This window comes from Camarhynchus parvulus, chromosome 9, assembly GCF_901933205.1.
Source record: "Camarhynchus parvulus chromosome 9, STF_HiC, whole genome shotgun sequence".
NCBI lineage: Eukaryota > Metazoa > Chordata > Aves > Passeriformes > Thraupidae > Camarhynchus > Camarhynchus parvulus.
Window position 1 is genome coordinate 16,059,246 of NC_044579.1, and position 15,817 is coordinate 16,075,062.

General features: G+C 40.3%; 1 protein-coding gene across 3 annotated transcripts in view; it reads right to left on the minus strand.

The window, feature by feature from the left end:
• Positions 1–6,958: 6,958 nt before the first annotated feature.
• The window catches only part of NYAP2 (neuronal tyrosine-phosphorylated phosphoinositide-3-kinase adaptor 2), a 134,993-nt gene continuing 126,134 nt past the window's right edge, over positions 6,959–15,817 (minus strand). For all 3 annotated transcript variants that reach the window (XM_030954320.1, XM_030954321.1, XM_030954319.1), the window contains one exon: positions 6,959–10,971. In XM_030954320.1, the coding sequence (XP_030810180.1) occupies positions 10,744–10,971 (228 nt within the window). In that variant the 3' untranslated portion in view covers positions 6,959–10,743. The remainder of the gene's footprint in view (positions 10,972–15,817) is intronic.

The following is a 15,817-nucleotide window of genomic DNA, read 5'->3' on the forward strand; positions in this document are numbered from 1 at the left end:
AAGTTTCCAATGATACAATGAGTAAAAGCAGAACAGGAAGGGTGCAGGTACCAATTCAAATCACCAGCAAAGTCCAAAGCAATGGAGCTTCCTCTTGAAGAAAAACAATTTCTCCCTTACAGAACAGACCATGGCACGCAGCATTTTTTTTCTGCCTCACTTTTCAGTCACATCATTTTGTGTGGTCACAGAGACAGTTCTCATGAATCTGAGGGCTTGTTTTAGGGTTTTCTTGGTATTCATGTTGTCCTTTGACACTATGCCCACAGGCAGCTCTTCTGAAAGACCACACTGTGGCCACTGTCCTGGTGTTTATGGGCCAATGTAATGGATTTCTGCTTCAAAATCCAATCAGATATTTTTGTTTTGAGGATCATGTAATCATCTTTCAATTTGTTTCCAAAAGAAACAAGGTTTCTAGTGTTCCTATTCCAAGGTCCTAAACTTGAGTAACAGCACCAAAAAATGGCGATTTTTTCCTTGAGATTTTTATAAATATGCTAAACCTTCTTAATGGTAAAAATCCATTTCAAAATGGAAAAAAAAAGACATTCCACTTGCAAAATTAATATTAGGGCACTCCAACATCCAAAAATTGCTTCATATTTGTAATGAAAACAAGAATTTTAACATATTTTTCTATTAAAATCAAAGTCTCTAGAAAAAAAGACTTCAATTTCAAATTTTCTAATCAACTGTACTTCCTGTTCTTTGCATTTATCTTCCTGATATGTCCTATTATTTATAATATACAAAAAAGTTTCTTCCTCTTTCTCCTGTGAAAATGGAAAGTGATCCAATTAACATTTTACCCAAAGCCAGGCCTGAGTGTTGCAGTAATATGAGACCACAATTTGCCATGCTACTGCTAATCCTGCCAGACCAGACAGATGTGAACATCCTTCCCTGCACAGCCATCAGAGATTACAGCCTGAAAGTCACCTTCAAGCACACGGTGAGTGCTCTGGGCCACCAGAGGACCAAGAGATGGAGTCCATTCCCTACACTCTCCACATGCTGAGCAGAAGAAGAGAGAATAGAAATTATTCTCTAGTCCTACTCTGATCCCATGAAATTTGGAAACTCAGGAGACTGAAGGCTTGTGAAGACACAAGATATTCCATTTAGCACATTCTAGGATCTGTGTCACACTATTTCACATTTACAACTAAATATTTTCACCAATTTTAAAAGAAAAATAAACCAAAGCACAGCTTTAATACAGAATCCTTGGACTGACTCTTTTAAGAGCCATGCTTGGATGAATACTGCACTAATCATACCTTTTTCACTCTGAATTCAGAACTGTTAAGTGTCCCCGCTTGTTCTTTGGCAACAGTGACAGTCTCTAGTTAGGACTTATGAGGAGGGTTACAATCTAAGAAAAATCAATATTGTTATTTTAAAGTGTTCAGCCATGAAAGAACAATCAACGGTTGAAAAGACCAGGAACAATCAATTTCAATGAGCAGTTCATACTGGGTAACAAGGCAGCACAGATATAGATAAAGATTGACTGATAGGAAAGAATATTTAAACCATTAATTAGATACACGAGAGCTTAATGCCCCTCAGAAGAGTTTTTAAAAGAAGAAATCATCTTAAAGTTTCACATTCCATTGCAGAATTACATCCATCAAATAGCATTTGACAACTGTAAGACTGAAAACTATTTTCTTTTAAAACAATAATAATTTGTTAAGCTAAAGCATATACTGCTGTTTGAATTCTGTGGGAGCATGTAATGTCATTACTTGAACTCTCTAGAGGAGAGTTACTCACATGTCTAAGTAAATAAGTGCCAAAATCTATGGCAAAGTAAATGACATCATCAGATTCAGATTCCAAGCTGGAGCTGTCATAACATAGTATGAGACTTCCTTAATGTGAAGGCCCTGAATGCCAAATTGGCACATGACCCTGTTTTCTTGTTCTTCTATAGGAGCACTTGGAACCAGGTACCCATTTTGGTTTTAAGGTGTACATACGTACATGAATAAATGTGTGATATGCCCATTCCTTTGTCACAGAAAACTAACTTATGCCTTATTTCAAAGGTTTATGGGAGAGTCTCAGGAAATAAAAACAAGACTTACAACCCCAAAACCCAGCACAAAAGACCCACAGCAAACTAGCTAATAGCAGGAATGTGGAGAGCATCTGTAAGGTGCACGCTGTAGAAAATGGGACTAAATTCAAAAATGAAGGTTGAGGTTTCCAGCATTTTAAAATGCTCTCTGAAATAGGGGGATAAGTTGACACCGATCTTTCATTAAGGCTTTGATTTACCTTTGACAGTATCAGACAGCCACTAGCAGTCTACCCAAAGATAAATCAAAGGAGTATAAAGTATTTTTGGTTCAGAGTAATACAAAGAGTATATTTGCCTATGCTACAACAGCAGTAAATGTACCATGAATTATTCTTCTTGACTGTATTATCTAGCGTTCTTCAGTCAAGATAAAGTTTGAAGGACAAAGAACTTTGCCACAAGCAAAAATCCCAAGTCAGCATTTTTTCCAATTTCCTATTAATTTGTCATGGAAAAAGTATGAAACTAAAACACACCTTGAACTAACAGAATATGTACATTAAGTGCTATATTTCACTACACTGAGACTCTAAAGAATCTTTCCCTTCCTTAAACCCACTAACCTCACTTGGCAGAGCTCTCATTTATCTTGTGGACATACTGAGAAAGAAAAACCTGAGTGAAAAGCACTATGTATTCATTCTTTCTCAGAGAGAGAAGGACTGAAAGGTGATTTATATGTTGTAGAACCCTGTTAACATAAGCAATAGTATCTCTGTGGAAATTAAATAGGCAGTAAGAAAACTTTCTTATGGAAGTAAACAAAGCATGAACTCAAATTTGCTCTTCTATTGGATTAAGACTTGTCGGAATTGGACATTTCTTCTGGTACCAATTTTCAAAAGATTATTTGTGCTTGAATTCCTGAAACAGATAGCAAATCAAGGAATATTAAACTTTTGGCAAAAATAAAAATAAGAATCAGACATGTTACTTAGTTCATTTCAAACCCTGCTATTATGAATGCTTTCAGCATTTCTCTCAGCCATAGATTCAGAGTATTAATTCAGACAGTGTACTGGAGAGTTGTACTTCTGTCTGTGTCTACAAAAATAGACATAAGTGAGGAAACAGAGGGGAGCTTCCCAGGATAAATGAAACAGCAGCAAAAGTAAAAGGAAAAACTCATGATAACTGGTGAAATTCACAGTTCCTGTCAGTGCACAGCAGTAAATCCCTGGCACAAATGCTGGCAGGATCATTCCAGCACTGTCTGCGGTGACTGTGCAGTACCTGTTTGCAAGGGCTCACAGCGATGTCCTGGTCACACCTGAAGACTCACCCACACCCACAGGGGTGGGCGGTGCCAGCGCTGCCCTGAGCTGCTGCTCGGATGAGATGCCTGCCTGGGCTTTCCCTCAAAGGTCACCACCTTTCTGTAGGGCTGCAAACCCAAGGAAGTGCTGCCAGGTGCACTGCAAGGGGCATTGAGTGGCTCAGGTGAGCTTAAATGACCCTTTCAGGTGCTGATTTTTAACCCTTTGACCCTGTGTGCAGTACTGCAGGTTTTCCCTTGCTGACTGTTGCTGCACAAGGAGTAGAAGTCTGGTTTTTATTGAGGCTGATGGCATTGCTTGCAACCTTGAGTACCCTGAATAGGTTGGATCCTAGTTAATTTCAAAATTTATCCTCTTATTTGGATGTACCACCAAATTAGATGCCTTTTAGGAAGCTAGGCCAGATGTTCTGTCACCATGGCCAGGGACAGGGATGGCCAAAGCCTGGGGGAGAAGTCTTACCCATGGTGAGTGTGGAAATTGTAAGCAACACAGTTCAGAGATGAAGAAACACTCTCAGATAGTGCCTAGTCAGTGAAACACGTACCCCAGGGAATAACTCATCCTGTCAGCTGATTCCATCTACAACATGTGCCACCACATCCCACACACAGAGTAGGAGCCAGGGAAAGAAGGTGTGGGCTTCTTGGACGGGCCACATAGTTCAGCAGAAACTGAGACAAAATTCTCAAACGAGCGTAAAAGCCAGGCAGAAATTGAATGTCTTTGCCGGCTTGGCCAAGGACATCTTAGCCTCTCTAAACTTAATAAATAAACACACCAGCCATTCAGTTGTTGTGTTTACAAGAACAGTAAAAAAACCCTGAAGAACTTGGGAAAGAATAGAGCTCTTTGGTAGGAACTGGATTCCACAGGAGTTAATTTGAATTTCCCCAGCCAGCTGGAGCCTGGGGAAAGCTGATTTTCCATTGCCCTGCACCTTGTAGAATCATTTACACTTCTCAAGTGGATATAAAACCACGCTACAGACACTAACAACACCATTTAACACCCACTTTGCGGAGGTGTTAACGTCCAAAGAAAGTATAAGGTCATGGAGAGCAGGATCCAATCGGGAGCACAGCTGAGGAAGTGCAGGCTGCTCTCTCCCCCGGGGCTGACGCTCGGGCTGCTTTCCCTGCTTCCCGAACTCGGCACACTGCGGTGGTCACCAAGATCCTGCCACAGGAGGTTCCTCCTGGTGGCGTCACTTGTGCCAGGGAAAGGGACCCTGCCTGGCCTCCTGCAGGGTCACTGTGACTGGCCCTGCTGCCCCAGGGACACCCTTGTGCCCCAGGCTGGAGCTCCGTGTTTCCCACCACGTTCCTCTTTCCCCAGCCCTCTGCGAAACTTGCTGTGTATAAACCAAGAACAGCGTTGATAAATCCTACCTTCTAAAATAAAATTAATGATGGTTCATCCTCCTGCTGTCCTCGTATGTTTTCATGAGGGTTAAGAGGGCGCAGAGCTGGCTGAGAACAGGGGAGGTAGAGAATATTAATGGGGAAAAAAAAAAGATAATGGGAACTCTTGTACCCACAAATATATTTCCTAAAGCACATCATGAAAGAAAGGATGAGACAGACAGAGAGAAGGAGGCAAAATAAGATGAAAATATATGATAGATGGGAAAAACACTGAAACCACCAACCACCCTGGTGCCAAAAATCTCAATTAAAAGGTGGCAGATGTGTAACCTTGTTTTAAAGGAAAAGAAAAAGCACCATAAAAGAGATGTTGTCAGGTTTAGAAAATAAATGCCAAATGTGTTCAGTCTTGCCTTTGAGCAGTGTTTCTTTTCAGTTGTCTTCTGGTTTTGTGAATTTTATTTGGTTTCCTGCAGTTCCCTTGCCAGCTCTGTGAGTGCTGGCCATAGATCTGAGAGATGTTGGCCCATCTTCCCTCTAAGGGCTGCTTGACTTCCCTGCTGTGCTCAGGGCAGGTTACTTGTTCCCCAGCAAGACAAGCCCCTCTGTGCTTTAATTGCTTCTCAGCCACTCTGGCACCAGTTGAGGTCACTCCGAGTGACTGCAGGGGAGAAACAGCAGCAACTCCAGCCAGTGGTATTGTGATGGCTTTCAAAACGCAAAAGGAGCAGAGACCCAAGATAGAGGACTGCAGGCACCTTTCCACTTCTAAATAAACTTAGAGAAAATACAAGTGTAAAACTCAAGTGTTGCTTTTTATGGTCTTGTCTCCTTTTAATTTAAACCTCTTCTGTTTAAAAAACAATGGTGTATAAAAAGTGTTTCTGCAGTGGCAAAGAAAGAGAATACACATATTTCAAAGAGGAAAATGTCTGATTTTCCCCCATATTTATGCTCCCTGATACATTTAATTCCTTCTCTGTTCAGGTGCTGCAGTGTCCAGAAATGGTCAGACATATCATGTGGGGTAAGGTGAATGCTGAAAGTCACCATGGCAATCACTTAGAAATGAGCTAGGACACAGGACTTTGTGAATGTACCACTGAAGAGCATGAATGTTACAAACGGACAAATTCTTTTTTCCTCTTTTAGGGCTGAAGAAATCCCTGTAAAACAGTGTTAATTTCTAGTCATCCATATGGGGTCTTCATACAAAACATAGAGCCAGTGAGAAAAGGCTGGACTTTCCTTCAGAGGATGGGTCACTCTGAACATCTGTGTCAGGGGCTGGGGAGAGGAAGAGGAGCATGAAGGGGTAGCAAAGCTCTTTATCCTATATATGGGCCCTGTCAGTGGGATTGCTGCTGGGGAGAGAGGCTGTGTCTTGGGGAAAGCAGGTGACTCCTGGGACAGGGAAGCACTTGGAAAGCACCTTCTGGATCATTTGTAACCTGTCCCAGAAGCAGGTCCTGCTGAAGACAACCAAAAGCTTCTCCCTCCGAGTGCGCCTGTCCATGCAGATATGTACAGATAGCGATAAGACCTTTCATGTATATTGGAGGCAGCTTTTTTTTTCATGAAAGGAGAGAAATGTGGCCTCAGTGCCACAGCAAGAGCTCTTACTGTTTCTTACTGGCTTCTCTATTAACTACTTGCTAGCTTACTTGTTCTTGGAAACCTTTTAAAATTACAAAACGCCTTCTTAAAAATATTAGGGGGGATGTCTTAAAAAGAGTTGTGGAATTCCTCTGCAAGGGCTGGGTTTAACATCCTAATGGGACTAAAGCCTTTGTCTGGAAACAGGAAGATTATGCTTACTTTTGAGCAGATTTTTTAGAGCTTTTTGGAGAGTGCGGTAGGTCCCTCTTCCATTTGAGGATATTCTGCAAATGGAGATCTTTGAAGGGGATGTCTTTGAAGTGAGCATCTGCCATTCCAAACTGTGAAACTTGCTTAGACAAAAATTTTTCTGCTCTTCAGAGAAATCTTATCCTAAGGATTTAGTTGAGGATGGCACTCTTGGCATTAGATGCAACGAGGCATGACTTGCAAATACTAACCTATTGTTTCCTCCAACAAGTAGTACGATTAAAAATGTGCCTAGGGAATGCTATAAATATACATCTATGACTTGACTTTTCCTCCCAGGAATCTCTGGCTAATCCCTAGTGAATAACCTGTCTCTAAACTTAAACCATCAAATAAAAATGAACAGCCAAATATTTTAAACTATTGCTTTTTATTATAATTACACCGGAGCACAAATAAATAAGCACTAAATTATTGTAAAATATTGTCAATGCACTAAAGAAAGCAGAATTGATCTTCAAACAACATCTTATTACTTCAGAAGTATCAAAGTACATTTAATTACATCTTACCTAAAAAAATCAAGTACAAAAATGAAAAGAAAATTAATATGTATTTATACTGTGTATATAGAAACGGCTAATAATATATGATTACAGTTAGCCTCTAGCTACTCCTTAGTCCTACACAATCTCAGGCACATACCTGACAATTTCTAATGAAATATAAAAAAAAGCAACATGACATTCAGTTTCAAGATATTGGTAAATGTATTACATTGGAATGAACACAGAATGATTTCATTTTATTTAAAAACCCTGTCATTTAAAAACATAGTGCCATTGTCCACTTAAAAATAAACAACCCAAACCAAAAAACCCCATACTATTTTATACCAGTTGCTTTAATTTGTCAAAAGGAGCGATAAAGTAGACATACATTGGCTAATATACGTAAACACATTTTTAGTGCAAGAATAACAAGACCTGTGACTTTACTGTGCTTTCTTGAAATCACAGTGCACCTTACACAAATTGCTACACTATAATGTTTAACTTCAGGAGTTTAAAGCAAAATAAGTGCATACCAAACAATTTCATATATACAGTCTCCATAAGTGTGTGTATATATGTGATCTGTATGTATATACAGATTGCATATTTATACAGACTACAGCTTTAATGACCGTGTGTAACTAAGCACTGTCATTCACCCTGTGACACAGAAGCTGCTGAGACAAGAGGTGATGTAGGAAATGTGTGACAGCATTGTGATGGCAGCTCTCGGCAGGACGATGTGCGTTTTACTCGAGCCATGGGGTGGGCCAGCAGTCAGGGGACAGGGCAGTGGCTGTGTCCTGCTCTGGCTCTGTCCCTGACATTTGGAAACTACTCTGCTTAAGCCTCACGTCCCTCCTCAGTAAAACAGCTCTCACAAGGATGAGGTTTACTTCACATTTCTAAAGTGCTTTGAAGGTAAGTGCTAAGTTATATTTTAGTTTTTCATGTTGTCGCACTTTAAAAAAAAAAAGCCATTGTTTCCATGGGAATACAATGGAGGTCTGGAAGCACGTGGGCAGTTATTTAGGAAGGACAACATAAACATTGTTGAGCAATAAAAGCAAAACAAGGAGTTTGCAGTGGGCTAAGTGTACAAGCAAGTCTGCTCTAGGACAAGAACGCTTCAATTCCCTGATCATTATTCCTGTTACATCTCGATATGGAAAGGACACGATATGAACAAACATCAGCAAGGACAGAACCGTTCACACTGACACTGCCTTCCCCCAGCAGGTGTGCCCAGGGTCTGCGCTGCCAGCGATGTTCCTGGAGCTCCAGGAGGAAACCAGTGAGGACAAGGACTGGCAGAGCTGACTGAACGCCTGCTTGCGTTCTGTCACCAGTGACTTTGTGCAGTTGGGGGAAAGGGCTGAGCTAAGTGTTTCACGCATGGATATGGGAAATTCTTCTCTTGCCACATTACAAGGAAGACAAACCATGAACACTTGCTGAATAATGAACCTGTTATCTCAACAGATTTCTCATGACCAACAAGTCTTCTTCTTTCCAGCAGATTCTGGAACTTTGCGAGATCTCTGGAGTTTTTCTTCTGCAATTTTTCTTTCTTTAAAAAAGAGAGAATAAGCAGAATAAACAGTTGATGTCTTTTAGATGCAATGTGTTCAAAGATTCCCTCACAGCCTCTGGGTTTTTTCATGTCTTCTGTCATTTTGGCTGTGAGGGGGTCTTCAAATCTGCATTTCAACTCTGCACCTATTCCAGCTTTTGTATATTCCTAACACACCAATATTTAACGTATGCGGACATACGTATGCGCACATCTATGGGTATATATAGATACATGCATATATACATGTATATGTGTGTACACATATGCGTATATACATATACAGTAATGCTAATATACATACACACATATAAACACACACTTCATCTTTTACAGAAATCTCAGTTTGGACATCAAAATATACATTAGTTAATTAGTTATAAAATATTTAAAAACTTTATTTCAGAGGCTGAAAAGAAACTACTACTGATAAAACATTACTGAAACTCAAACTTTAGCAATATAGATTACAAAAACCTTCTAAAATTTGTTATTTTTGGTCTTTTTTGATCAGCAATTACAGCTGTGGCAATGCTGTCAATATAATTTTAAAGAAAAGCCAATATAACAAGAAGTTTCAAACAACACACCTTTTCTTCTTGGTGAATATAACATTAAAATGATTGTTTTAAAGAGGGAATTTTGTACTACCAAACTTCAGACACATAGATAGAAATTTTAATATACAAAATATATGCCATAGATCTTTTTTTTTCCCCCTACTCCACCGCAGTACAATTTTCCCTCGTCCTCAACAGATCCTTTTGGAAGATATTTCACCGCACAGATTTCACCCTCATAATCAGTATAAGCCATCCCTTTCTCCCGTTAAAACCAGGAGGTCATAATTCTTTGGTCATGACATAATATTCTGTTAAAATGGATGTAATATAATACAGGATTGCAAGCCAATTCCAGAAGCAGCTAGGAAGAAGAAATGGCATAGCCAGGAGAACACGTTACGTGGGCTTCTGCTTCAAAACAGCATGAAATCAAGAGGGATTTCCCAACAGCCTTTCAAGGGGTCTGAAATCCAGCCCACAGAAACAACACGAGGAAATCTGACACAGCGTAAGTAAGGATGTGCTGCTGGATTTAAAAATAATAAACATGTAAACATATTTTGTCGCCTTTATTTTCTAGACCGTCGGTAAATGTGGACGGGGATGGCGGCTGCAGTGGCACTGCCTCACCCCGCTGAGCCACCGGCTCTCTCCGCCAAGGGCTGCACAATGCTTAGTCACAGTGAACCATGGTCTCTGCTAATCAATGGAACGTCTTCAGGGAAGAGATCTGTCTCAGGCTGTGCTGAAGAAAATTTAGTTCCTTGGCCAAATCATTTAGTAACTGGTTCATATAAACCAAGGACAATTAATCTGGTTACCATTATGGGAAAACAGATGCAGAACAATTAATATTTTAAATGCAACTTGGGCACCCGCACTGAGCACATGTACTTTCAGTGCTTGCAGGTTTTCTATTTCCCACCAGAACTCTCTCCTTTGTCCATCCCACTCCCCTAGCTAAGGACATCTAACAAGTACGACTCTAGTTATCCTCTACAGCCCTAGCACCGAGTTGTTTTGTACATTGTCCTCTCCAACAACACGTACAACCACATGCTTTTGTACAGAGGCCACATCTAGGCAGGTCAGAGAAATAAAATGGTGGCGGCGGGGGTGAAGAGTAGAATAGAACATAGAAAATAGGTAATAAAACAGTATAACAGTAACATTATATAGTAAAATTCTCCATAAATTTTTGAATTTATATATATATATTTATATATTTGAACAGTGTATTAGTTTGGGTGTTTTCAATATATTGGTGAAATATTTACATTTTGATATCTTCTGGATCCAAAAAAATCCTGGATAAATATGTATGCCTTAATCCAGTCGGAAACTTAAATCTCTCTCTTGATTGACAGGTGAGCACTGTACTGGTGTGTTTTTTCCTAGGAAGTTCACCACCTGCAGATAAGTGTTAGGTTAGAGCCTTTGCCTTTTAAAGAAAGCAGGCTACCTGTGCTTGGTGCCACACAGTGGAGAGGGCATCCTCCACAGGCCTGTCAAATTGCAGTGTCCCAGAAAACAGTTTGTTGTTTGGAATAAGGAGGAGGGCTGTATTTCTTGGTCCCAGCATTCTTTTTCCAACTCGGCAAGATAGGCATGCTGTCCTGTTTGCAGAGTCCTTTCTCTGATTTCTGTCGAGCTTTGATCTCTTTGCAGAGGCAACGCTTTTTTTCAATCATGTCCAGCATCGTATGGTCCCCTTGCAACCACTGCATGCACGTCACCTATTGGGGGAGGTGGATGGAGGAAGAAAAAAAAAAAGAGGGAAAAAACATACAAATAACAGTCTTGGTCATAGATTAAATATTCTTTTTCTTTGCAAAGTTAGCTTAATCTTATTTGAAACACTCTAATTTTATGAATAAAAATCTCTATGCCAACAACAGAAACAGAGCTAGTCTTTACTTCTAACTACTTCTTTAAGAAAAGAAAGGGTAATAGAAGATCCCAGTTTTAACTTCTCCAGAGCACTAAAATCTAATAAAGATAAATGGCAATCTAGCACTGGTTGGATTTTAAATGGTACAATAGATCTTAAAAAGGCACATGGATCTTAACAACATCCTTAAGTTGTGGAAATAAAAAATTCTACACACTTAAACCCATGTTTTATATTGCTTTCCAAATCCAATCTGTCACATTAAAAGCGGGGTGTTAACATTTCTGAGTATCAAGCTAAATATAACTGTTAAATTTTGTTAAAATGATTTAATGAACTCCCTGCAAATTACATGGATTAACCTATCCTACTCTGTGATATTTCATTAACTGGAAGGCACAAGAGTTAAGAAACTCCAGGTTTTCATGCATGTGGAATACTGGAGAACGTGATCCTGACCCAAAAGGGGAGTTAGCATATGTTTAGCTGTAAGTACATGTCACAGCCCCTCTGAAGCTGAGAATTTGACTTCATTTGAGTTCAGTGGGGAGTTTACAATTGAAAATGTGTCTTCAGAGGCTTTAGACTGGAACAGAAATCACTAATAGTAAATTCTTCTGAAAGGGCTCATTGGTTTTGGACATCACTGTATACCTGCAGCTCAGAAAACTTCTCTGAACACTTACTTTGCAAATGTGAAGTGATGTCTTGAATGTCCCCACATTTTTTTCCAAAGAGTTAAGCATTTGTGTGCTAGTAAATGCACATGGTACCTTCACAGGGGCTGTCCAGGTACATCTCTGCTTTTGACATGAAAATGAACATCTACAGCAATACTTTGGCAGAATTTGAGGTTCATGAAAGAATTGTATCTTTATTATTATGGTATTTGAATACATTTAATAATGCATATGCCTTTCATTCACAAGTCTTAGAATGCCAAGCATGGGCATACACAAAGACTCTAGAACTGGAGCCCGGTTCTAGAATCCCCTTCAGAATCCGTTATAGATCCAACTTCCTTGGATCTCAGTAGTTTTTGTGTTTAGCTTGAAGCCTATTTAGCATTTATTGATAATAGATCAAGCAAATGTTCAGATTCATAGCAGAAAACAAAGCAAAATGAATAAATTTAAGAAAGCCTACCAGAAAAAGTAATAAAAAATTATGTGCTCAAACAGAAAAATTATTAGAATACAGAAATGTCAATATGTTTTGTAAAAAAAAAAATGGGGGCAAAAGAGGATAAAATACTTTTATCACAAAACTACGCTTACCTTATACACTAGATAGTACTGTGAGAAAAACAAATTTAAACCATAATATGGATTTTGTCCTTGAATGATCTTATGAATTTTGAATTACACCAGTAACTTATCTGCAATGTGTCCTCCTGAGTGGCTGAGCCATTTTTTTCAGGAATTCTGCTGTGCCTGCTCTTTTAATTGAATACTTATCTTTCATTTCGGGCACGATCCAATGTTTACTGTGGTGCAGGTGGGCATGAGGCACAGCATCTGCCATGGCCAAGAGACTTTCTCTCTTTGGGTGCCCAGGCTTGGTCCAAAACTCTCTGAACTGGAGATGCTCCCCTCCCACCCCTTGGCTCCACTCCACAGATCTTTGGAGAGGCTCTGCCTGACCCAGATTTCGTGCCACTCTGCTCACCAGTGGTGGGTCAGTACTTACACAGCAGTGTCTTCAGCTTGGCTGGGTCCTCCTCCGTGGGGAAGGACAGGGACACAGTCTGCACACAATTCATTACACAAATATTCACCAGCACAGCGGCTTCTGCACCAGGCTTGACGACAACAGCACTTGAGCACGGATTTCCTCTCGTAGGCACCAGGAAATACCTTCTCTTTTATAGCCCATCACGTCACAGGCAGAGCATGTGCCAGTGCCAGCCCCACAGCACGCGTGTGCTCCAGCCACCAAGTGTCACCAAAGCAGCACCCGTGACAGCCCGTGACAGCGTCACAGCCGCAGGGCCGTGCCAACACGGTGCCTTGTGGGACTGATCTCCTGCACTCAAGGAGGCACTCAAGGGGACACAAGCAGCACTTTGACATGCTGAGTTCTAAAATGCCAGTTGCAACTTCCCAAAGATAGAAATGGAGTTGTAGAAAGTATCAGTTACACAGACACTCTGCCACCCCCTGCAAAACAGCACCTAAAATATACCCAAGAGTAGGCAGCTCCAAAATCCTTTTTTCATACTGGCCATCGTATTTTGCTATGGTTTGTGAATCACTTACTGTGAAGAATTTGAATTTTCCCACTTTCCCAGATGCAGATTTTCAAGTCTGCTTGGGATTTTTTTAAATGCTATTTTTGTTTGATGGCTAAGTCCTTCCTGTCAGCATCTTAAGTATACTGTCCACTGGGCACAATCCTCCCCTGGAACTGCACTGAGTAATGGTGTGTGCAGGGGAAACACGTAGAACTGGGATGGGCAAAGTCATTTGCTAAAATACACCAAGTAGACATATGCAATGTTGAAAGGCCTGGGGAAAAAAAAAGCTTTAATATTAAAATAAGCCTAAATACTAAAGGGTTTTTTTATAGTTTTGCCCAGTTGTTTAGTGTTTAAGTGCAACAAAATTAAAATATTAGGAACAAAGTTTTATGGCCACTGGAAGCTGCAGGACAGACCTGAAAGGAAATCCCCACTGCAAATCCATGAACTACAGAAATGACAATAACCATGTTGATGATATGAAGTCCCAGAGTGTTAAGTAAATTTTCAGTGTTTCCTAGACAAATAACAGGCACTGAAGCTCACAGGCCAGACCTCAACCCAGCTGTTAATCACAGTAAAAACCCTTGATGACTTCAGTAGGGCTACTAAGGTGTTTAAAGCCAATGTGTTTAACACTGGAGTCTTAGGCCTAATCCTCCCAGTGACTGAACTGATGGCACTCACACTTAGTTCTAGCACTAATTTTTCTCACCTCCTCCCTCCTTTCTGGCTTTAGCTTGCTCCTCTGGCCATGCACCAAGCTGTTAATATCCCTGCTACATCATAACAAGGAGTTTGTTCAGTGTGAGAGACACAAAAAAATAATGATGTTACAACCTGATTTATGGAAAAAAGTAGAGCATTCAAAACATTTTGCAGCTATACAGCTCTCCTGGGAAAGATCTCAGTGTGCTAGAGGAATGGTGCACATACTGCAGCATGTCAGAGCTTGGCTGCACATGTGGATGTACACAGGCACAAAATGCATCAGCACTGGAGGTAACAGCCAGCAAGACAGAGCACAGGAGAGGGAAACTTGGTTCTGACCAAAGAGTCTTGGCCCAAAGCCTGTTCTTACTGAAGAGGAAAGAAAGAGCTAGAAACAAAATTTAGGATTGCAAGAAGGGACATCCTGGAGATTCCAGGATGTGTATCAGGTACTACATCCCATAGTATTCTTTGGATTACAAAATTTGCTGATTGCACATAATTTTTTTTAAATGGAATTTTTACTCATTAGATTATTCAAGGTATAAGACACCTTTTATAAAATTTTTATTTTAAATCAGATACAGCAAGAGAGTGAAGAAAAACACCAGGCAAAGGCCCAGAAGTTTGGACATTCACCAAGAAGGTGTTGGAGGTAGCCTCAGTTCCTTGCTCCTATGCAGGCAGTAAAAGCTGTGTAATGGCTGGATGTGTAGGAGGCATACAGGAATATAGGGTGGTTGGATAACTTCTCTCACCTGAATGTGACTGAGTGCAAGAGTAAACCAGGATGTCTGACAAGTTCTCAGTAAACACACTCACCCTCAGATTAGTCATCAGTCTCTAATTTTCCTCCAAAAATCTTCTTCAAAGCAAATGCTTGTACCAAACTTGAACATCAACAACAAAAAATAAGGAACTCCTTCCAATGTACAAAACTGAGCTTTTCCTTACAGTTTTAATCACCAACTTTGTTATCTTTAGAAGAAACCAGTCTAAGGTTGCCTTACCTTACTTTTACTATTTTCTCTCCGTTTTCTGCTATTTTTTATTCCCAAAACATTGGAAGTCAATGCTATTAAGGTCTTTTCTGTAGTCTTGGGTTCTATGTCGGTAGTGCCATGGAACAGGAAGTAATAAACCCATCTTCAACTAAGATAAAACAACTTTGCATATCCTCAAAACAAAGCAAAATTAAAATCTTTCAAAGTAAAAAAAAATCCCTTCTAGTAGGTGTTTTAATGCTTTATGAAGGTCAAAAAAACAAGCTAGACAAAGTAGTTCCCTTCTCTGCAAAGTGAAAATGGTACATTTTTGTGTGTGCCTACATTAGCAGTGGGCCTGATCTCATATCTCATCAGTTTGAAATTTCATATTATTCCAGAAAGATAATTAGCAGTCCCAATGGTTTCCAAATACAAGTATTGCTTAAATTAGATTGCCCTGAGCTAGACCACAGAGCTGTCTTGGAGCAGAGGTTTGATGGGCAGAACGTGTCCAGTTCAATTGCTCTTAGAGGCCAGGATTAGAAGCCAAGGTCAGTACATGCCATAGCTCTCTGCCACATCAGAATTTACTGGGAAAAGCACATAATCCCAGGGAAAACTCAGAACAGGCTTTGAGGAACAGACAGTGACTCACACTGCCAGGAAGCCCCTGGTGTCACAGAGGACTATTTCTGTTTTCTATTGACCAGCCCTGGGCACCCCCACCCCTGACTGCTGGACACTGCTGGCCCTCA